This window comes from Chelmon rostratus, chromosome 2 (assembly GCF_017976325.1).
Source record: "Chelmon rostratus isolate fCheRos1 chromosome 2, fCheRos1.pri, whole genome shotgun sequence".
Lineage (NCBI taxonomy): Eukaryota > Metazoa > Chordata > Actinopteri > Chaetodontiformes > Chaetodontidae > Chelmon > Chelmon rostratus.
The window spans coordinates 4,757,649-4,780,813 of record NC_055659.1 but is presented as its reverse complement, the minus strand read 5'-3'; the positions used below and the strand labels follow the sequence as shown (position 1 = coordinate 4,780,813).

Genomic DNA, 23,165 nt, shown 5'->3' with positions numbered 1-23,165 from the left:
CTATAATATATTGTTTATGATGTTAACTTTGGATTTTTACTTTCATTTTGTTTATTCCAACATCAAATTATGACTGTAAATAAACACATATATGTGAAATTTAAAAAGCCTCCATGCTGCTTTATGCATTTTGATTTTTAACAGTTTCTGCCTTTATTTTTTGAGTTTTGTCGTACTTACTGTGTATTTCGTAAAAAAAAAAAAAAAAGAAAGAAAAAAAAAAAAAATTACGCGGCCGGCGCTGATTGGTGCAGACGTGGCCCGCGTGTGTCCCGGAAGTGAAAACGGAGGACTGATGAGTGTCTGGAGTGCAGGAATCTGTCGGTAACATTTGTGTTTAGCGGTGGTTTTCTAGTTTAGAAAATGGACACGTTAAATAAACTGAAACAGTTTGACGCTTATCCCAAAACTCTGGAGGATTTCCGTGTGAAGACGTGGGGAGGAGCGACCGGTGAGAGGCTTTAATTTATCAGAGAGCAGCAGCCATTCAGACAGACAGCTTGTTAGCTGCTGCAGCTAACAACAAGGCTAACTGAACAATTTCTCCTTTAAATTGTAAAATATATGCAATACATGACGTTACAGCCTTGACATTATCCTCACAACGCCGAGTAAGCCTGAACAGCAGCAGAATAAACACCTTTAACAGTTACAATTCAATAGGAGAGCAACATAACGACAAGGCTAGTCATAAAAATCCAGGTTTATACATTAACAGAACATCTGCTTTCAAAGAAACTTTTGTGAAATCATCTAACTTTGAGGCATTTTTATCGCCCATTTTCTGCAAAGGACAGTACCGGTGGATTTGCATGTTTAACCCATTTGCAACAAACCATGAGCACTTACAATCACTGGTGGTAATTTCACAAACTGCTGCTGTGCGTTGACGTTAGATTTAGATTTAAAATGAGATAAAAACTTTATTGATCTCCCGGGAGGGACATTCACATGTTTCAGCAGGACAGACATAGGGTAGGGGCAGAAAACAGATCAAGAACTTGAATAATCTTTTAACTATAAACTGTTGAATGAAATGAATTAAAAATAAAGCAAGAAATTAGAAAGATGACATTATAAAAGCTAAATAAAATGTATACATTATAGTTCCCAAGATTATAGTGACTATTCAGCTGCAACTCCAGCAGTCATGATGAAGTGTTAACAGAAATGTAAGAGAATACCATGTTATTGCATATATTATAATCATATAAAAGCACAATAATTAACATAGTAGGAATATAGTATTATTATCTAGTGAATGTAATGCAATGAAAATGGTGTTAACTGTGTTAAAAATATATATATGACAAGTTGCAACGCTATTTACTGTTGATTTACGGTTGATACTGTTTTTCTTACAGAACAGTGACTTTACAGCACCGAATGTTCAGTCTTGAATGAATTAGTGATTTAATTAAGTTTTTAATGAGGCTGTACCAAATGCCATTTTTTCACATTCAAAGCCTCTCTTGAGTTTTTGAACGAAGCTTTAAATGCCTGTCATCATATTTTCATCAGGTTGTCATCAACATAAAAAGAAAATCCAGATTAAGTTAGTTGTTTTTTTATGAATTTTGCTTTATTCTAATATAAATTGACAGAGTCATCAGTGTAAATACATGTAGGCAGCAGGCTAGTTTAATAAAGCCATAAAATAATGAAGAAATTAGAATCATACCCTTTGCTTATTGCTGCGAGACTGTCCTTTTAATACAGGTGTGTGCCTCCATTTGTGTGCGGCAAGCAGAAGAGCAAAAAGTACAGTGAAAACATTGTTTTTGAAGGGCTAAACACCAACAAATATGCACTGAAGTAGAACATTTTGTTAGAATAAAAGCATGTTGTGAATTTTGGGAGTGATTACGTGTAGATTACAATACAATACATTTTTAAATTAATCACATGAATTGAAAACTACCCTACTCAGCCACTACTGGAAGCTAATTCTACAAAGAGTATAATACTAATAATATAAGTGTTGCCGCCTTTTAAACTCTCGCACTCAGTGTGAACCAGGATTTAAGAGACCTCTTCTGATCTCTAACATGCACACTTCCTCTTTGTCTCTGCAGTGACGATCATCAGCGGTGTCATCATGTTAATCCTGTTCGTCTCTGAGCTGCAGTACTATCTCACAAAAGAGGTGACTATGTCCACATCACCTGATTATTTGACCTAGTTTTCAATAGTTTACTACTTCAATGGATTTTTCATTGGTTACTCCTTGCATCAAATTTCAATTTTCTGCCACTTATCTGGGTTCAGGTCATGTAAATGTTAATGATCAGTTTCATCAATAGCTAGTTTAAATTGGAGGGTATTATTAAAACAAAAACATGTATTGATGTCAATATACCATGTCAATAAATTAATATATTTAAGGGATAACTGTAGGCCTTACTGTCCACATTAAATTGTATTCTATGTAGCATTAAAAAGGTCTTAAATTTAAGTGTGTGAACACTGCAGAAACCCTGCACCAGTTAAATGAACACTGACAGCAATACTCTGTTGGTTTGACACAAGTCAAGGTTCACTCACCAGCTTGTTCCCAAGCTTATGTTCTGAGGGTTTTTTTTTTTTTACAGTTACAGATGAGTATATTTTCCAAAATTATTGTAATGATAATAATAACGGCTACCTGCTGTTAACCACTTTTCAGCCTTCAGGAAACACTTCCTGTCAGACTGGTTTGATGAGCATACAAACAGTGAAGCTGCTGAAGGCTCAGTGTCACGACAGCGCTGGTCTTCATCATTTAAACTAACAAGATTCATGCAGCTCAATTCAATGACTGTCAGTGACTATTTCAAACATTTGAACATGTTGGCAATAAACCCAGGACAAAAATTCACAAACCTGTTGTCAGTTGATGCCTTTAATCATGAACAAAATGTTGTAGCTAATAAGGCAGGTAGGAGTTTAGGATGAGGGTTTAGACTAAACTACATCAGGCCAAGTCTTCTGCTGCTCTGGTGCAAACAAGGGGTGCATTGTTCTGTCATATCTCATAGCATTTTCAGTTAAATGTTTTTGCTTTGGCTGAATGTGTGAATTAAAATTTGTCCCGGCAGGTTCATCCTGAGCTGTACGTCGACACGTCGCGAGGAGACAAGCTGAAAATCAACATCGACGTCATTTTCCCTCACATGCCCTGCGCCTGTAAGTAGCACTGCTGTTTCCAGCGGCAGCTTCAGGCTGACGAACCTTAACATGATGACACATGTTCATTGTAAACGACCCCTCGACTTCTCTCTCATTTTTTTTTTTTTTTTTTCACTCAGATCTCAGTATAGATGCGATGGATGTGGCTGGTGAGCAGCAGCTGGACGTTGAACACAATCTGTTCAAACAGCGGCTGGACAAAGACCTCAAACCTGTCACCCTCGAGGCAGACAAACACGGTAAACACTGATTTACCTCAGAGTTAAGTCATCTGACCTCCTGACACTGATGCACATATTCAGGCCCAAAGTACTACACACACACACACACACACACACACACGCACACACACACACACACAAACAAGGTATTCTGCAGGAAGGTTTGGTGCATGTTTCTATTTGCCAGCACAGTGTGTTAACAGATGCCGCTGGAATGCATGGCGGCAAATGTTTTGCCAGAAAGGTTCAACTAAATCGGGTTCGTTGGCTGATAATTATGTTGATGATGATGATGATGATGATGATTTGTGTCGTGTGTAGAACTTGGTGTAGCTGACGATGGTGAAGTGTTTGACCCCAGCACACTGGACCCAAACAGATGTGAGAGCTGCTACGGAGCTGAGACTGAAGACCTCAAGTGAGATGCCACCCATACACACACACACACACACACACACACACACACACACACACACACACACACACACACACACACACACACACACACAGGCTCTGCTTCTTCTTTCTTTGTGTTGTCTGTCTGTGCTCGTGTTTACTCGCCTTGCCTCTGCTTGGTGTGTGCATGCAGATGCTGTAACACCTGCGACGATGTGCGGGAGGCGTACCGGCGGCGAGGCTGGGCGTTCAAGAGCGCCGACACCATCGAGCAGTGTAAGAGGGAGGGCTTCACACAGAAGATGCAGGAGCAGAAGAACGAAGGCTGCCAGGTTTACGGCTTCCTGGAGGTCAACAAGGTACCGGTTCTTATCTGTGGATTATAAAATGTGACACTTTGAGAAGTGAACATCTAAAAATTATGAGATATGTAACACCTCAACCAACAAGACAAATTCAGCAACAGTAATTAGATCAAGCTGCAAAATGACATTTGTATGATTTTAGTTTGTAAAACTATTGCTCTGCAGGTGACATCCTGAGTTTGCAGGCCTTTGAGAAACAAATAAATGAAACCATTTCTCGTTTGCAGCAGCACACTGAAACAAAGCAGACACAAACATGTTTGAGCTCTTCCTCAGACTGGGATCGCTGCCATATTAAACTGACTGCAGCCTGAGATCACGTGCTTTGCAAGGAAAAAAAGCAACTGTTCATGTGTTCATCCACACATCAGGAAATATCAGGAAATGCTTCATAACATCCAACATGTTCTTAAAATACAACCTTCTCAAAATACTGTTACTTTATTTGTGCAATGCTTTGATTTCTCTCAAAGTATTGCGACTTTATTCCCTAATTTTTTTTCTGACAATGGTCCTAATATAATAGTATATTAATTAAATGATTTTTCTTTACTCTCTCTTCCTCTTTGCGCTTCAGGTGGCAGGAAATTTCCATTTTGCTCCAGGAAAAAGTTTCCAGCAGTCTCATGTCCACGGTAATTCTGCTGTTCATTCACTCCACACACACACACACACACACACACACACACACACACACACACACACACACACACACACAAGCATTGAAAGGTTTTTGAACACCCGGTGATGTTTCCTGTGGAAGACAACATATTCTGGTGACCCATTCAAAACTACCTTTAATACAAGACTGATTTAGAGGCCTGTTTGGATCAAAGACTTTGCACTAAGTCCCTAAATAAAATGCTTTAGGTCTGTGTTTGTCTCTCAGATAGTTGAACACAACTATCTGAAAGAAATGTGGCAATGACCTGTAGTAAGGGTCAGTAACCCAGGGTCGTCATGCTGGACTTTATCACTATACAGCTGTATGTCTTTAAATGAGACTCAAGTGAAAGACCCGAAGTCACAACACAAGGTTTCAGTGTCATAAAGACTGAGAGAAAAAGAGGAGTGTTGTGCCCCCACACAGACTGTTCTTTAACAGCTCTACAGTGTCTGCAGAGTGTACAGGCAGCAGCACCTCGACACTGTGTGGAGGAGCTTTGTCTATTAGTGGTTTACTCATTCTTCTGAGAATCAGTCGTGCAGAAAAATGAACTGACTGCTGTTTCAGTGTGAGAGAAACTGGAAAAAGTAAGTCAGTAAAAGTTGCACTTCAACTGCAAGAGTCGAATCTTAAGTTTGAGATGCTTCCTTCGTTAAGACATTTACAGAGACTGCAGTACTCAATGAAGGGTGTTCAGAAACGTTTGACTGCTCAGTGTTTATCAGTGTCTGTTCATTCATCATCCCTCATCATAGATCCATACATCCGCACCCAACACGTCATTCAGCTCCGACCTGCACACAATCCTTTCTGATTGCATGGTGACGTTTTCCTGCAACTGTTTATCACTGTGAGTTTAGTTCAAACGTGTTTTTGCACTAACAAGGACATTTCTCAATTTGACATTTTGTCAGAATTAGAAAACTTTTAGTGAGAACATCTGTTTGAATGTCAGGCAGCAGCTCATAGATGATTTACTTCATTCTGTTGAACTTTATGTTGCTGAGACGAATTTTCAAACCTGTCAACACGTTGGACATTTCATTATTAACTCACCGGGTGATCTGGTACAAATTTAAGCAAGTGTCAGAATGTTTTTGGAGCAAATGTCTGAGTTGATTGAGTCCTCGATTCAAAGCTAAAGACCTCAGTGTGCTTAGTCATCCATGCTAAAGTCCTGCTTTAGTCACAAGTTATAAGGAAACAAGTTGCTTAAATCTGCGTCACCAATGCTGGTTAGTTACTTAGTTAGGAGCAAAAGCCTTGATCTTGGATTTCGAAAAGGCTTTATGTATTCTGCATGACAAAAAAAATGAACATTTTCAATTTGGACAAAATACTCTTAGCTAAAGGTCGGCTCGCTTGCATTTTCATTTATTCTTCATCAGAGAATGGAGTAAAATGACAAAGAAGCAACACAGCGCAGCAGAGTGTGACTGCTACAAGGTTTCTAACGCTGCTGTCAGTGTCTTCTGATTCATGTTTAATTCTGTCAGTGTAAATTTGACCATTTTAATGCGAGCTTTGTTTTTTCCTGTCAAAGAGTGAATCATCTTTTAAGCTGTGGTCAGACTCTGTGACTCTGCACTGAAACCAAACTGATGAAATTCTTTTGCAGAATTTCTGCTCTGACTTTCAGACTGTTTTGCTCTCTTTTAACACAAAGTACAATATCACCTCATACATCACAAACACTCGATTATGCATCAGTTTAACCCTTAACAGCTCCATGTCCTCACATTTTGCTTTTCTCTGCATTTGTCTACATATTTATTTCTTTCATTTCTTTCTTTCTTTGACTGCTGCCAACTTTTGCTCTCACATCGCTGTGCATCAGTTTTGGTCTTTGCTATTATCTTGATTAAACTGTCCTATTTTGCCTGCCTCCTAAAAGTTCCCTTCATCTGCACATTTAACCAGAGCAGGAAATTAACAGCAGCCAAACATCAGAAGCTCAGCAGCCCCTTCAGCAGGAAAAGAGACACAATTTATCGTCTCCTTCTAATCTGAACAAAACATAAGTTGGCTACAAAAATGGAGAACGTGGCCAGTAAGTTAAATTACTCATCAGATACCTTCCGTGATGCAGATCTGGTTGATGAAATATTTCAAGTGGCTGAAGTGTGAGCTTCACTGACCTCTGTTGCTGTTAGTTTCCTTCCCTGAAGACAACAGTGTCCTCTCGTCTCCAGCTCTGATTGATCTGATTGAATGCATGCCATTTATTTGGTTCCGCCTTATATTTGAATGCTTAGCAGCAGAAACAAGAGACAAGAATCACTTGTGCTGAGGATTTGACTGTGAGGCTGCGGCCGGAAGCAAATCGGCTTCGTCCTTATTCTGGTCCCTTTAGTCTGGACTCACCTTAACGAGTTAAACACTTGTGTTGGGGCTGCACGATTATGACAGAAGTCATACAGAGAAAAATATAATCCTCCTCCATGAGATATTCTTCTGTGATGTAAAATCTCAGGCTTGCGAATCATTTTGTATATTTGAGTTGAGCTTTTAATACTTTGAAATCAACCAAGTCAGGAGCACAAAAGCCTGAGTTCAGTTTAAAGGCTGTGTCCTCGTGTGTCCTTGTGTTCATGTCTTAATAAAATCAGATAAGAAAACATTTTGTCAGTGTTGTGCAGCCCCTACAGGCACCCTCCCACACAGTAACATAACATGGTTTGTTGTCTACCTGCATCATTATAGTGACTCTTCTCTCTTCTTTCTGCAGTGCACGCTGTGGAAAGTAAGTGCATCTTTATTTGCAGTTTTTATAATTTCATAAACTTCACTGAAGAACAGCCTCAGCCCAGTCCAGTAACCTGTTTACTGATACATGGAAAAGTATTACAAGAGTACAATTACAACCCTGATTCTGATAAAGTTGGGACCCAATCATTTGTAGTTTTACTAAATGTTCCTGAGTCCAGGTATTAATCTCCTTTATACAATCATGTGTTCACAAAGTGGTGAACCTCGCTCCATCCTCGCTCTGAACCACTGAGCCTTTCCAGGATGCTCCTTTCATACCCAATCATGATACTATTACCTGTTACCAATCAACCTGTTTACCTGTGGAATGATCCAAACAGGTGTTTTTGGAGCGTTCCACATCTTTCCCAGTATTTTGTTGCTCCTGTCCCAACTTGTTTGAAACGTGTTGCTGCATCAAATTCAGAATAAGCAGATATTTACAAAAATCAATGAAGCTGATGAGGTCAAACATTAAATGTATTGTCTTTGTACTTTTATCAGTGGAGTACATGTCAAAATGGATTAGAAAAATGATCACAGTGTTTTATTTATGTTTTATGGTGTCACAGCTTCTTTGGAATCGAGGGTTGTATTTTATAACGTGAAGTGAAAATGACTTTTTTTGAAAATACTGAAGTAGAGAAGAGTATCTGCTGAACCTCTGGTGTCATTCAGTGTGAACTTAGAATGAAGCTGATGAATGTTTTTAAATGTCATTTTGCGCATTACAACAGGCCAAAGATTCGTATGCTTCTTTTCTTTAACTCCATGTTCAACTGTTAACATGTTAACTCTCTGAACTTGTGTGACTGTTGGCTTCAGCTTTATTTGTTGCCTTTCATTTATTAACTATTCCGACTGAACAGCATAATCAATGGGCAGCACCCAATCACAATCTGATCAATAACTCACTGACAGATTCTGACAGATCTGTTTGGATACATTTATTCTGCTCTACTAAATGTGTATTTGAGGCATTTGTAATTAACAAGTGATGTGTTTGGTTTATGTTTGCAGTACACGACCTGCAGAGTTTCGGCTTAGACAACGTAAGCAATTCCACTGATGATATTTTCTGTGTCTGTTTTAGTTTCAGTAACTTTAGAATTTAAAAAATGCTATAACAGCTAGTTTTTCTAGTTCAAATGTACAATTTTAGAAAAATCATGACCAAAACTTGAGCTGACTGTAAAGTAAAACTGTATTAACTGTTAACATTGCATGAGACGAGCTGTTCAATTATATGAAATCATTAGAAGTCTGTTCAATGCGTTGACTGAAGTCAGTCAACTTCTAATCTGTCTGTCATCCTGCAGATAAACATGACCCATCTGATAAAACACCTGTCGTTCGGTAAAGATTACCCCGGCATCGTTAACCCTCTGGACGACACCAACGTCACAGCACCACAAGGTCAGTAATTTCATGTTTTTCAATATGATGCTGCTGGAAATGACACAATAAGCAGCAGTGCAACAACAGTGTTTGGTGTTCATACTGAAGGTTTTGGATAATTTGGCATCAGATCTTTGCATTTCATCGTGTTCAAGCTTAGCTCAAAACTTTAGTGCTCCCTGCTAAAAGTTGGAGATCTTGGATTGGAATAACATCGTTTCTGTTTGATGTCAGTCTTTTCATGTCTATGTGGACATCCATGCACCGCCCAAAAGTTCTGACCATGTGGACTGTCCCTGATAACAACATGTGAACCAGAGGGAGGGCTTTTATTGGGTTTATATAACCAGTATTATCACAGTATCCGTAATAAAGCACAGTTCAGCTTAAGTGGCAAATTCAACCAGTTGTTTTGCAATTGGATGTGGAACACTGGGAGAGGTAGTTACTGGTTCTCCACCAGTCTCATACATTTGGACTAAACTTTAGGTTTGTCTTGTCAAACCCTCAGAAGTAGAAGGTGAGAGCTTCTGTCTATAGCTGCAGTCAGAGAGAAGATACAAAGGACAGGATACCAATGTAGAATTAAACAGAGAAAAGGTGTACTGTGTCTGCAGCTGGAAGTCTCCTTCCAGATAAAACTTTTTTTTGTCTGTCTGTCACTCTGAGCAGGACGTCAGCAGCATCAGAAAGTGTGACACATCCACTCTGAAAACCATTTGACAAATGTGAACTTTTATTGACAAAACTAGACGAGTTGGGGGTGTGACAGCGTTGAGCAGACAGAGAGCTGTGGTTGTATTTACTGGAAGAGTCCCATAGCTGTACAGTTGTGTTGTGGCGGAGGTTGTTCCACGTGGTCATCCTCAGCAGCGGATGCCCATACCGATGGCCATGAAGGTGCCGAACGTCCCCCCGCTCTGCATCATGGTCTTTCCTACTCCTCCCATCAGCTCCCTGCCACGCATGCCGATCCTAGAGACAGTGGAGGCCGTTTTTATTTATCATTTCAGGAAAGTGAAATTTAGTCTATAGTTTGAAGTGTAGGTTGCCAGAAAAGTTGATTTACAATCTCTCTAACATGTCAGTGTCAGGTAACTTTGAGTTGATACAGTTGCTGTTTTTATAAAAGCAGACCATTTTGGATGTATATTAAGTTTAGAGTTACCTGAGACAGGAGAAAGTGCCAAACATGGCGCCAGCAGCCATTCCTACTGCAAACCCCATCATGAAGCCCATCTTGACCCGGTCAAAACAGCTGGGCTGGGTCTGGCCATATGGACCTACAGCCACTGGCATCTGGAGAGGGAAGATTGACAGAAGATTAGAGATTTGTTCACACTTTATGGCCATGCCTGTCCCTCAGTTAACGCATCGTAGAAGACAAATGCTCTGTCCTAAAGCCACATTACACACTGTGCACAGTATGTACTACAAACCAACCATTCTACTAGACAGCTTTTGCAGTTGGTATAGAAGAAATCAACACACTCAGCTGTTAAATACAATAAAAATATTCAATACTGCAGCTTTAAAATATCACTGCCAATTACACTTTTGCTCAAACTTTTAAGTTGTTTATAGTTTGCTGAGGTGCTCTTGGAGGTACTTCAACACCATCCACATTGAGTTTTAACTGTTTCAGCTCTGAGTTGCTTCTGTTTCCTTATTTCATTGCAATGTGCAGGATAAATGTGACACTACATCAACCACAAGTTAAAATACTTCGAGTATACATACTGTATTTTTAGAGTACACTTTTTCTCCTGAATCGATTAAATACTCAAAACCTGCTTAGAGTTAACTAATATGTAGTATTGTTTTAGGACAGTCTGTAGTGCTCGAAAGATCTGTTACCGTTTGAGAAAATTTGCCTTTCTAAAAGTCAAACATGTGACCTTTGTATCTTGCTACGAGTCAGTTATTTCGGTGTGTTATCTAATTAGTTCATACTGTCTGTTTAATTGATACTCAGCTGACAATCCAAGCTGGCTATTAACACTGCCTTAACTAAACATGTTTGACAGTTGTGCTGCTGGTGAACGTGAATGACTAAGTTGTGTTGCTAAACCTGTAACGTTAGTGTTAGGACGTTAGTTAGCTCGTAAGCTAGGCTAACATTGTCGAGCACATCTATATTTGTCGTTTGCAGACGAAATAACCAGCGACGTGTTCTACTGCAGTCATCAAACGTTCACTATACAATATCAAACAACAACAATAATAATATTAATTATGTAAAATTCACTCATTATCCCGCCAGATCGTCTGTTGTGCTAGCCTAGCATGTTAACTAACAGGCTAACGTCACCCGTGGCCTTGACAGATAAACACGCCTCTTTTCACCGACAGATTGTGTCTCTGATTAACACATTCTCGACAATTCGTCTGAAATCGACCTTACCTTGAACTGTGTATTTAAAATAAGTTTGGTTTCCTGATTCCTAAAAGGAGGATTATCGTGTTTTTGAGCGTTTAAATGTCTGTCTAGCAGACCTCCATAACCGGATAGAGGAAGAAGGAATAGACAGAGGAAGCGATTAAAGAGGGCAAACGACCTGGAGGAGAACGTGAACAGCGCCCACCAGTGGTTCATTTCTATACTAGCGTTATTTAGAGTTTAACAATTAACTCAGTATCCATGAGTTATCTCAGCCCGCTTTTCATGATCAAACCAAACAGTGAACACGTATTAAACTCTCTTATTTTTATTGAGAAAGAGCTTCTGTTGTATAAATTAAACTAGACAAGAACAGCGTCACCTCACACCTCAGTAATGGTTCCTCGTTCTTTTTCTTTGTCTCATAAAAGTAACTGACATGCTATGATATGATATGATAATCCATAAATTCCTTACTTAAAATCCTATTTCTTGCATTCTGGTCTAATAAGTCATTCGTTCTCTCATGCTTTATGATACCTAATGCTCTAAATTGCTGGTTAAATCAACCGATTGATCTTTGTAGGTGAGAGATTATTAACAACCATGATGATCTCAAGTGTCGTCTGCATGTCTGCATTCATATTTTAGTTCAACAAAGATTTCCTTTCTCTCCCCACAGCATCAATGATGTACCAGTATTTCGTGAAAATTGTTCCAACCATCTATGTGAAAACTGATGGCGAGGTGAGTCCAGAATTGGTTTATTTCACACTAAATGAAATTATATTGAATGAATTAATGTATGTTCTACAAAGCGAGCATCATCAGCTCATTCTCATCAGCCTGACTCAGTGTTTTGTTGTCATTTTGTTCCTACAGGTGTTAAAAACAAACCAGTTCTCAGTCACCAGGCATGAGAAAGTGGCCAACGGGCTCGTGGGGGACCAGGGGCTGCCGGGCGTGTTCGTTTTATATGAGCTGTCACCAATGATGGTTAAATTCACAGAGAAACACAGGTAGGAGACAACAGAGGACCTGGCATCAGAAAAGCTGTTACAGAACTTCATTGCCCTCTCGTGACTCATGAAACGATTAAAGAACGTGATTTTGTAGTAACAATGCAGTTGTGCCTTCATGATGCATAAAAAACAACTATTGGCTGATAGAGATCATCAGATTTTTTATTTTCCTACTACTATGTTTCCAATCCTGTGGCTTTAGTGAAGAATAGTATTACAAAGGGTCAATTGAATAAAGTTTTATCTTATCTTATCTTATTAAAGGGGTTTTAAATGACAGTGAGTGCATTTAAATTGCTATTTATCACACAGTTCTATCAGTAAAAGAAGATTGTGAGCTTCTTTAAATCTGATTACTAAATTAATCTCTCTCTCTGCCTCTGTTCAGATCATTCACACACTTCTTAACAGGAGTTTGTGCCATTATTGGAGGAGTATTCACAGGTGAGTCCCTCTCATTTGTGTTACCTGATAAAATACTGCACAATAATGAACTGAAATGTGAAGCAAAGCCGATGAAACCTGACTCTCGTCCTCTGTCGCTTCCTGTGTGCTGGACTCCTGCAGTGGCCGGTCTGATCGACTCGCTCATCTACCACTCAGCTCGGGTCATCCAGAAGAAGATAGAGCTGGGCAAGGCGTCCTAACAGCGCCCCCCGCTGGCCTCCAACGGTACGACGCAGACCAAGACACGGACACGGAGACGGAAAGAAGAGGGACAGACAGACAGACAGACAGAGGGAGAAGTTTGAAGCAAGTAGTTTGTTTTCCTTCAGTCTTTCTGTCAGACTGAGCGAGACAGAGAGGTTTTAAATCAACCACATTTTTAATTCCTCTGTCTCTTTTTGATGTGGAAAAACGCTGGAGAGGAACCGGAGAGGAAACGTTAAATTCAATGCCAACAGGAGCCAGAATCAGATTTTTTGATTTTGAGATCGAGCAGAGAAGAGGACGCCTCGTCGAGTCGGACCCAGCCTCCGGAAGCTTCTTCGTGGAGAACGGGAATTCCTTCCCTCCCTCCAGTTTACGTCCTGCTTCAGCGCCGCTCATCGTTCGCCGCACTGAGCGTTCCTCAGAGCATCTGCGGTCGAGCCTTTGTTCCAGAGGGGTGAGGGTGAGGGGGCGCGGAGGCTTTTTAAAGGAATACGTCGCCCAAAATCTGTAATTTTCTTATCATGTACTCACCCCATGCTTGATGAACTCACGTTTCTGTAAGCAGAATCACAGAAAGCCTGATTGGACTTGGATTTATCAAGATCACAAAATGATTGTTTAGTTTGAAGGTTTTTAGGATAAATCGGGTGAGATTTTATACTTTTCTTATTGTCAGTAAAGCCGATGGAAAACACAAAACCAACAACGGACTGATCCGCTAACAAGTGTCGTCTGTGTGTCCAAAGCCTGATAGATCTTCTTCCTCTGTGCCATAGAGCTTCATTATTGTCGAGTAAAACACGTGAATGAGCCACACTGAAGCGCTGGCTGACACGTTCCTTCACTGCCGTGAACACACACAACAACCTGCTGCTGGAAAAACTCTCCAGAGCACAAAACGTGTGTTAATCCGCTGCTGAAAATAGTCCCCAATAAATGAACCATTTCCTCCTGTTTAATGTTTGATTAAAACTCCAGTGGCCATCAGTTTTAGAAAAGCATCCTGAGTGGGCTCGGAGCAGCAGCATGTTGTTGGTTTTGGTCTTTTCGTGGGATGTGTGGCAATAAGAAAAGCACAGAATATCGCCTGCCTTCTCCTTTCAGCTCTCTCCGCACACACTCTTTAGGTCTGGTTTTCAGTCAGGTCAGGGATTTGGTGTTTAAATCCAGTAAATAAAATCAGATAGAGAGGGGATGTTCAAAGCCAAGCTGGTCCTCCGTCCTCTATGAATGTGAGGAAGGATTCATGAGGCCTCAGGTTGTGAGGAGTTGATATGAAAAACCTTGTGGGTGATGTGTTCCCTTGGAGACTTGCAGTACAAAAGATACTTGAAACACGCTGATTTGACACTACACAGGCAGACGTGTGTCCTGGCTTGATTTAAAGCCACTGTGTGTGGGATTTTGTAGTTTTCTCAAAAAATAAACATGAAAAAAGGCGGAGTTTGGCGCAGCCTGTGTTGCTTTCAGCGTTATCAACACAAACCCACTCAAATCCGACACATAGTGGCTTTAAAGAAATGAGATTTTAAGGCAGAATAAGCAACAAATCACATGTTGAGAGTAAAGGAAGGCCTGCTGCATGAATGGAGCCAGACATGTCAGAGGCGAGATTCCTTCAGCGTTCAAGTGGCAGTTGAAGCAAAACCGACGAGCCGCAGCCAGAATTTGCAGCGCGCGGCTCAGTTTCTTTTGTTGGAATATGAAGATGAACCACTGTAGCTTCCTGTGATTCCCTGACACAGCTTCCACCCTGCGCTCCGCCTTTCTTCCTCCTCCTCCGCATCCATCCTCACTTTCCCGACGCTTGATGTTTTCAGCTGATCGCCCGTTGACTGATCGCGATCTTGCAGCGATTTGGAAATCCCTTCATATGATTTTACCTCTTTTTTTTGTTGTTATGTATGAAGGAGTGTAAATACTGTACAGACACATCCACCACTGCCTCGGAGGAAGGAGGGAAATGGTAGAGCACCACATGAGTCCCTGCAGATCGAGTGTCCTCTGCACTGTGTCAGATTAAGTGTTTTTTTTTAATATAGGGGAAAGGGCTGCTTCTGTTCTGCTTGTTTCTTTCTTTAGCTCTGTGGGATAATAGAACACAATCTGCCCTCTCAGACGCTGTTAAACGAGACGCTTCTGTGGGGTTTTTTTTTTTCCTTTTTTGGGTCTGTGGGAGTTAAAGCACGATAACACGGTCGGTCTCTTCTCGTGGTGATCCTCCTCCTGTGGCCCTGCGAGTCTTTCAAAAACTGTCAGTTAATGACAGGGCCGACAGGGAGGCAGCAGGAAGCTCCCGACCGCAAGAAGACTGCGCCGTAAACGTCGGGTCGACTCCGGCTTTATTCCTGACTCACGTGTTGAGTCACCATATGAGACCCAGATGTCTCTGCCGGCTCGGGCTTCACCCCTGTGTTTATTTTCAGCCGATTTCGACCGTCCGGAGCGTCAGACAGACAGAAACAGACTCGCCCGGGGTGACATTGTTGGTTAAAAGGAGGTTTTCTGACCACGCTGATGTTCCACATGTTTTTGGCCTGTTAGCAACAAATCAAGTGTCGTTTTTGTCACGGCCGATCGTTTGACAGGTTTTCACTTTTTATTGTTGCTGCAAGCAAAACTGGAATTATTGGTGTGTTCAAGGAGCATTGGAAATCCAAAATTTCAAAGTCTCACCGTTCAGAAGCTCCTCTCTCACATGCAAGCCTCAGTGTCAGTCTGTCGAATGCTGCAGGTGCTTTTTATCAGTCTGCTGGGGAACAAACAGGGCTGAAAGTTATTTTTATGACGCGTTAATCTACTCCTTTTAATCAGTTAATCACTTGGTTTCGGAAATGTCAGAAAATTTTGAAGAAATGCCCCGAAAAAGGTCCTAGAACCCAACGTGACCCCGTCACTGTTTAACCAACTGCCCAAAACCCAAAGATATTCAGACTACGATGATTTAAAAACAGAGAAGAGCAGCAAATCTCCACATGTGAGAAGACACAAGAGAGAAACTTGAGAAAAAAGTGAGTCATAAAAAGAGTCAGGTGTCAGGTGTTGCTTTTTATCAGTTTGACAGGAAGTCATTGGTCGGTGCTTGTTCTTCCTGAATAGATGGAGAGTCATTAGTGTTTTGTGAGCGGTTCACCATCACGTTTCTCTGAGTTTTGAGCTTTAAAGAAGTTTTATTCCATTTCCAAACGTGGCTGCAGTGTAACGTCGCACCAAAGCAGCGATCAATCGGTGGTCACTTCAGGTGTTAAAGCACCTTGTGGACACTTATCCTCCACAACGTGTCCACGTTTGCTTACAGTCTCTTTGGGTTGGATTTTTAACAACAACACAGTTTCTGATTCTGAGCTTTTTGGCTGTTACATCTCAAATCCCAGAAGTTTTGGTGTTCTTGAAGGCCACACCAGGACGTTCTTCTATGTAGTTCCTGCGTTACCACATGACAGTATAACGTGAACTATCCAAATAAATGACAAGTTTTTAAAAGTGTTGTATTAAAAAAAAAAGGTTAAAAAACACTTGATCAGAATCCACATCTCACTCCACAAATGTCCTCGTCAGTCAGTCAAAGTCAGCCGGACTGTGATGAGCGTCGATGATGCTTCCTGTTCATTTGTTGCTGTCTCTCCTCAACAAACCAGAATAACGTTTCCCTTCCTGCCTTTGGAAGCTGTTGTCCCAGTAATGATGTTCATTCACTCAGATACATCACAGGTTGTTGTTCAAGAAGCTGCAGCTTTGGATCAAACCTCTTTTTTCGTGATTCTTGACGACACTAAACTTTGAGGCTCTTCTGCGTTCACTCAGTCGACGGACAGGTACGCCAGGTACGCTGACGCCGCGATGAAGGTCGTCCAGGATGTGGCGACACGTTGGTTCAGTGTGATCCGTGGCTCAGACTGAAGCTCATGTGACTGTAAAGAGACACGCTGATGATCATGACATCAGAACTGTCCAATGTTTCTTCTCTGTGTTGAAGTGGCTCTGAGGTCTGGATGATGCAGTTTGATCAAGAAAGTTCCTAATGAGTCAGTTGATGGTCGATCGTTGCACCTTTTAACATCTAAATCAGGGGCGGGGGTTTTGTGTGTGTGTGTGTGTGTGTGTGTGTGTGTGTGTGTGTGTGTGTGTGTGTGTGTGTGTGTGTGTGTGTGTGTGTGTGTGTGTGTTCTGATGCCATTTGCAGCGTGTGTGTGTGTGGATGAGTGTGTGAGAGAAATGTATTTATATTTTGATTGTCCTCAAACGGTTTTTAAAATGACAGAAAATAAATGTTAAATACACCAGCTTCCACTGTCTGCCTCTACATTTGATCGCCTCACATTAAACAGGAAATGAACTGCGAGGTAACTGTGTGATGAAGCTGAAGTCGCTCAGCAGGACGAAGTCTGAGTCAAAGTTACGTCACCATGACAGCCATTCAAAAAACCGTTCTGCCTGATGGTTTGAGTCCGTTCCAGCTCGTCATAACGAGGAAACTGGATTAGTCTCACATGTCAGGAGGGACCACATTAAGTCCCTTTATGAAGCAAAGCACAGTGAACAGAGTAAGAGTAAAACAGTAAAATATATAACTTGGACTAACACATTGAACTATTTAGATTGTCGATCAGCAGCATGTTAGCCTCAGAGAGCAGACGTCAACGTCACCTTTTATTTCCGCTGCAGTTTTCTGAACAGAACAACAAAGAAAATAGGAACCCCCGGAGGTCAGCTGTGGCCCCTGGCTGACCTCTGACCCCTCTGGCCAAACACTTCTGTATGGCTGTGTTTCAGATCGCATACTAACATACTGACTCCTTCATACTCAGTCAGTATGTGCTGCACTCTGCCTGCTACATGCACACCAAATGAACGTGACATGCAGCTGTGATAATAGGTTTGTATCTGAGTCTGTTCAGAGGGAGATGAAGAACAGTAAAATGTTTTTTTTCTAAAATGTTGTATTTTATAACTGTAAAATTCTCAAAACTAAAGAATCTCTTTCATATAAATTCACCTCTTGTATCACAGTGTGAAATTCCAGTTTCTTCCTAATGAGCAGCAGTTACACCTGTCAGCCACTAGATGGTGACCATGTACTTCAAAGTGTTTTCCATTGTCCTTACACACACACACACACACACACACACACACACACACACAAAGAGAACAGCGCATCTGAATGAAATTACAGCCGGCTTGAGTAACTTCGGGTGTGTGTGTGTGTGTGTGTGTGTGTGTGTGTGTGTGTGTGTGTGTGTGTGTGTGTGTGTGTGTCGGAGCCACATAAGGCTGAGCAGTCCAACATTTCAGTCCTCAGAGAATAGTTTGATACTGGAAATACAATTATCTGTCTGGGGCGTAGTGCTCTGTGTGTGTGTGTGTCATATTAAATCCATCACATGAACATATAAAGTCCTCACAGGAGCAGAGAGACTTCACAGGGTTCATGAAGGAGGGTCTCAGTTGATGGGTCGTGACCCAGCAACACTGGCACGCTGATATCTGCATCACACGTTCATGTAGTTGTGGAAAAAGGATCTTTTACTGAAGTAAAAGCAGCGATACAACAGTGTAAATTATTACAAGGACAAGTCCTGCAATCATCATTTTACTTACAAAAGGATGAAGAGTAAGAAGACGTACAGAGAGTTGTATAATCCTTTACTGTTGAGTTAGGCTGATTAATATAAGTATTAGTATCATTGATAAGTCAAAATGCTGTTTGATCCTACGTTAATCTGATTCTGATCAGGTATTGATCATATGCTCTATGTGTCAGATATTGATCAACTGTCAGATAAACAAAACAGATGCAGATGTAAAGTAAATGTCCCTCTGAATTTCCCTCTGAAACATACTGAAGTTTGAGAAGTTTATAATGGAAATGCTCAAGAAAGCACTTCAAAATTGTCTTTAAGCACAGTACTTGAGTAAATGTACTTACTTAGTTACTTTCCACCACTCGTGTATTCCCACCAAACAGTCCCATCCATCAGTTTGTCAGTCAGATTTCCTTTAAAAGAGCATGTATCTATTGATATTGATCATTTATCATTATTCTAACGCATAAATATTTTCTGTTATTAAAAAGGCTGATTGGGAAGACCCGGAGCCTTGACAGAAGAATAGTTATAAACATACAGGTTTTACTTTCAGGTTATTTTTAGTCTATAGTTCTGCTTCAGTTTGACCCTTAGGGCTCTTTTGCAGGGTTTGTTTTAGGAGAAAGAAGATTAGAGGTCAGTTTTAAGAGGTCGGGGTCAAGCAGTGCAGCGTTCCCGGTGTTGTGGTTTAGGTTTTGGTGCCTTGCTTAAGAGCACTTCCAGCTGGTGTCTCCGCGGATGTAAAGCCAACCTTATAGTTCAGGGGTCCCTTTAAGGTTTAGGTTGTAATTTGAAGATTCAGAGAGTGTTATGGGTTTGGGGTCAGAGTTCAGGCCTGGAGTTAGGGTTAGACTTGAGGTTTCAGTTCCCATCTTTATTTCTGGGTCTTCTGGTTTGAAATGTGTTGGGTCTAGAGTTAGGGTTGCCATTTAATTTGAGGTTCAGGATCCTGGTTTATTTGGAGGGTTATGGTTATGGTCAGTTACGGTCGAAGTCAAGACTTGAGGTTTGAGGTTTGAAGAAGATGTGTGAGGTTTGCTCTTCGTTCGATTTAAAACAAAATGCCTGGAGGTGAACTTTCTAACCTCCTTCTGTTCCACTGATTCACAGCAGCAGAATCCCTTCCCTCCGTGTTTGTTGATAAATCCGCTTCCTACGAAACTGACATCACAGCGCGGGCAAACACATATTCACTCCCAGCTTCTGACACTCGACGGTTTTCAGTCCTCTCAGCGGCTCCACTTCGCTTCCTTTCACTTTTCCTTAGAGGGCGTTGATCAGGAGTTTCATTCTGACTAAATTCCTGGACCTGACACACACACACACACACATACACAGTCCCACACTGCAGCAGAAAGGCACACCCTTATATGGCTGTGCCTTCACACACAGGAGACCCCTCACAAACACCGCGCCATGCCCCCGAACATCCCACCTGTATTCCATGAACACCTGCGCCCACTCTGCCGCTGATTGGCTGTGATCCTCACACAGTTTTCTAACAAACCACCTCACACTGGCCAATAAGAGGACCCTGGACGAGTGTTTTGTTTTAGAATAGTTAGAAAAACCCCCACCCACACACCCACACCCACCCACACACACACATATTTAATACATTTAATATAACAGGAAATAATGTTTTGATGAAATTCTTGAGAACATCAGACCTCATTGGCAGACACACACATACACACAGATTGATGAGCAGGGGGTCATATGGAGTGTGTGTGTGTGTGTGTGTGTGTGTGTGCGTGCTCAGGGTGTTTCGCGGTTGTGTTAATTGCAGTCATGTGTCGCAGTCAGCTGCAGTCAGACTGAAACAAAGGAGGCTGGAAATGATTAAAAGCCAAACTTCTCTGCCAGGTTTCTGTCTGCAGATCCAGAAGCAGCGATGAAAAAACCTGTTGGCTTGTTTGAATGAAGTGAAGCCCGATGCTTACTGATCCGTGGCACGTTGCATCTATATCAGCAGGAGCGAGCAGCGACCCCACGGGATGAAAAATGAAGCCGGCGCAGAAGAAACTGCAGCGCCTCAGTCCCCATAGACCTCCACATTAACGGCCAACTTGACAGCAGAAGCAAACATGTTTACAGCACAGTACAAGAAATAAGTTTTGGTCTCTGGAGCTCATTTCCCCATTCATGAAACGGTCCAGAGATGGATTTTTACATGACTCACTCATTTATATTAAGGTTTAAAACTATGCATAATTATGGACATCTCCTGGTCCATGTTTGACAAAGACGAGGAGCTTTAAGTCGAGAGTGTTTTGTCGTGTGCTGTGTCCTCCCATTCCCATTCTCGTTGCCAATTACTCACGCCCATTGCAAGTCTTCATTTCCTATGAAATGAAGCACCCCCCTGGCTTCCAGCAGGCTGAGGTACTTACTGGCAGCAGCGTATAAACAAATGAGATAAGATTCAGTGTTACTGCGGAGCAACGCCCACTCCTGAGTGCACTGACCGTCAGATTTTCCTTCTTCCAGCGCCGCTGCCTTGGCCTCCATCATCCGTCTTCATTAACCGGCTCGCAGGTTCGTCTGTGAGCTTCAGGTGTCAGTCAGTTATGTATATGGACAAAAGTACGCAAATAAGACTCAAGTAATTATCATTTCAGTAAGAATGGTTATCAGGGAACATAAATCTGGGAACCAAATGTTGGATTCAGTGGGATAAATAAAAACTTTGACCTACAGGAAAAGTCAGGGGGTCACAAAGTCAGTGGGATTCATCCTGCAGGGGCCATGAATGTCTGAGTCAAAGCGGTGGACCAACTCTTTCCCATCAGCCCGGACATCTGCTTCACTGTAATACACAAAAATATCGATTAGTGGAGATTTAATGAATATCTCATCATACAAAAATCAACTGAAGAAAAAACAGACAAGCCCTTTATTTTTCCTGCTTTAAAGGGTTTACATACTTTCCCTCTATGTCAGCTGTGTGTGTGTGTGTTTGTGTGTGTGCGTTTGCACTGTTTTCACACACTCATCCTCCAACTTCCTGTCTCTGGATTATGATGCCATCAGTGCGAGCCGCTGCTCTATCAGCTGGGATCTACCAGCTACGGATGTTAGCTTTGGGATTTACACACACAGTGAACCTCTCGCTCACACACACACACACACACACACACACACACACTTTCTCTGGCTTGCTGGTAGAAAAAGGAAAAGGCGTAGTCAGTGGTTCTGCTGACCAGATGTGCTGGTTTGTGAATCAGAACTGAGAGCAGAACGGTGAGCAGCAGCGCTGCATCCGTTACTCACAAACCGAGAACTTACATAAAAGCCTTAACTCGCTCCTGGTCTGCCAGTCATCAGTTTCTCCTCATCTTCTCTCGATCTAAACTCTAAACTGGGTGTGTCTGCTGCTTCAGGAGGTGGTGAACTGCTAAAAAATGAGCACTAATTTGGTGATTCGCAGGTCCAAAGATGTCTAGAGGTTAAAACTGGGCTGCATTTGTCCAGGATGCAGATAGCTGTTGTTTCGATGGGATTTAAATGATTATATAAGCAGGTCCTAACTACAGATTTAAAGACAGTGATTTAAATGTTGTTGAACAACGGTTACATGTAACACAGACATTATAAAAATAAGTTTTAATGTGAAAATGAGCAGCTAACGGATGAAGTTGCTACATTTGGATGAGATCTGCTCACCAAGAAACTCTACAGATGAAAACAATGTACAAAAAGCACATTTATGTGCTTATTTTACTTCTTTTGTTCTGCACGTTTATGCAAATTAGCACATAGACAGCATCATAGAGCTGCTTCATTTGCATATTTAAGCAGACATTATCAGAGCACCTGTAACTATGGAGAGCTGCAGTCTCCTGTGTTTTCCCTTCCTCTCGTCTCCTGTCTGTCTAGTTGAGTGGCATCACTCCGGGGCGTGGCCGACAGATCGGGCCAGCCTCCTCGCTGATTGAGCACAGGTGTGTGCACAGGTGTGCACAATCATCAAGATTCAAGATTCAAGAGTCTTTATTGTCATTGAACATGTCAATGAAATTTTCATTGCAACCCCCATGTTAGGAACAGATACAATCAAGACCACGTGAGGACACAGTATATAAACCCGGGAGAATCAACCAGCATTTGTTGAGTTTTCTGCCTGCCAGTGTGGTAACGACAAAGACCTCTTCATGTGCTGAGTCTGTCAGTTTGTCTCGTATCGTTTTGCTTCGCTTCGCGCTCTGTTACCTGACCTGCTCCTGTGGTTTGTGCTCAGGTGATACCAGTCACCTCCTGGGTCCTCCTGTCAGTAGAAACCTCGGATCACCTAAACCCCCACCTGTGGGGCACATTTGGACCCTCGTCTGTCTGCTGTCCCTGAAACTTGGATCTGGAGCCTCGTGGACTTTGCACCGTTGAACTCTGTTCTTCTGTTGGAACTCTGACCAGTTTGCTTGCTGAACTTTCATTCAAAACACTTTATTGTACATCCTGTCTACTTTGTCTCAGCTCAGTGTTAGAGTCTCTTCAAACCCTTGAAAAACATAACAGTGATAAAACAGCTGAGGGGCAGACCTGGTCTGATCAGTCGTGTCTT

At 41.6% G+C, this 23,165-nt stretch overlaps 2 protein-coding genes across 3 annotated transcripts; one reads left to right on the top strand and one right to left on the bottom strand.

The window, feature by feature from the left end:
* Positions 1–299: 299 nt before the first annotated feature.
* Positions 300–15,118, top strand: ergic3 (ERGIC and golgi 3). Of its 2 annotated transcripts, XM_041958095.1 has the most exons (14): positions 300–451; positions 2,076–2,146; positions 3,078–3,165; positions 3,288–3,407; positions 3,711–3,807; positions 3,979–4,144; positions 4,728–4,785; positions 7,546–7,560; positions 8,586–8,617; positions 8,885–8,981; positions 12,026–12,090; positions 12,226–12,362; positions 12,754–12,809; positions 12,933–15,118. In XM_041958095.1, exons 1-14 carry the CDS (start codon positions 364–366, stop codon positions 13,010–13,012), a joined length of 1,170 nt encoding a protein of 389 aa, XP_041814029.1. In that variant the 5' UTR covers positions 300–363; the 3' UTR covers positions 13,013–15,118. The 2 variants fall into 2 exon arrangements, with proteins under 2 accessions (XP_041814029.1, XP_041814038.1); XM_041958104.1 differs by lacking the exon at positions 7,546–7,560.
* romo1 (reactive oxygen species modulator 1) lies at positions 9,679–11,499 on the bottom strand. The gene is made up of 3 exons (XM_041958118.1): positions 11,368–11,499; positions 10,132–10,262; positions 9,679–9,938 (listed from the first exon to the last, which is right to left on the bottom strand). The coding sequence occupies exons 2-3, from the start codon at positions 10,260–10,262 to the stop codon at positions 9,830–9,832; spliced, it is 240 nt and encodes a 79-aa protein (XP_041814052.1). The 5' UTR covers positions 11,368–11,499; the 3' UTR covers positions 9,679–9,829.
* Positions 15,119–23,165: the final 8,047 nt, after the last annotated feature.

Bases quoted from the DNA above. Each gene is read 5' to 3' on its own strand.
- romo1 (XM_041958118.1), bottom strand. From the start codon at position 10,262: ATGCCAGTGGCTGTAGGTCCATATGGCCAGACCCAGCCCAGCTGTTTT. The intron at 9,939-10,131 runs GTAACTCTAAAC...CACTGTCTCTAG, and splicing joins GGCACTTTCTCCTGTCTCAG to GATCGGCATGCGTGGCAGGG.
- ergic3 (XM_041958095.1), top strand. From the start codon at position 364: ATGGACACGTTAAATAAACTGAAACAGTTTGACGCTTATCCCAAAACT. The intron at 2,147-3,077 runs GTGACTATGTCC...TTGTCCCGGCAG, and splicing joins AGTACTATCTCACAAAAGAG to GTTCATCCTGAGCTGTACGT. The intron at 12,810-12,932 runs GTGAGTCCCTCT...GGACTCCTGCAG, and splicing joins TATTGGAGGAGTATTCACAG to TGGCCGGTCTGATCGACTCG.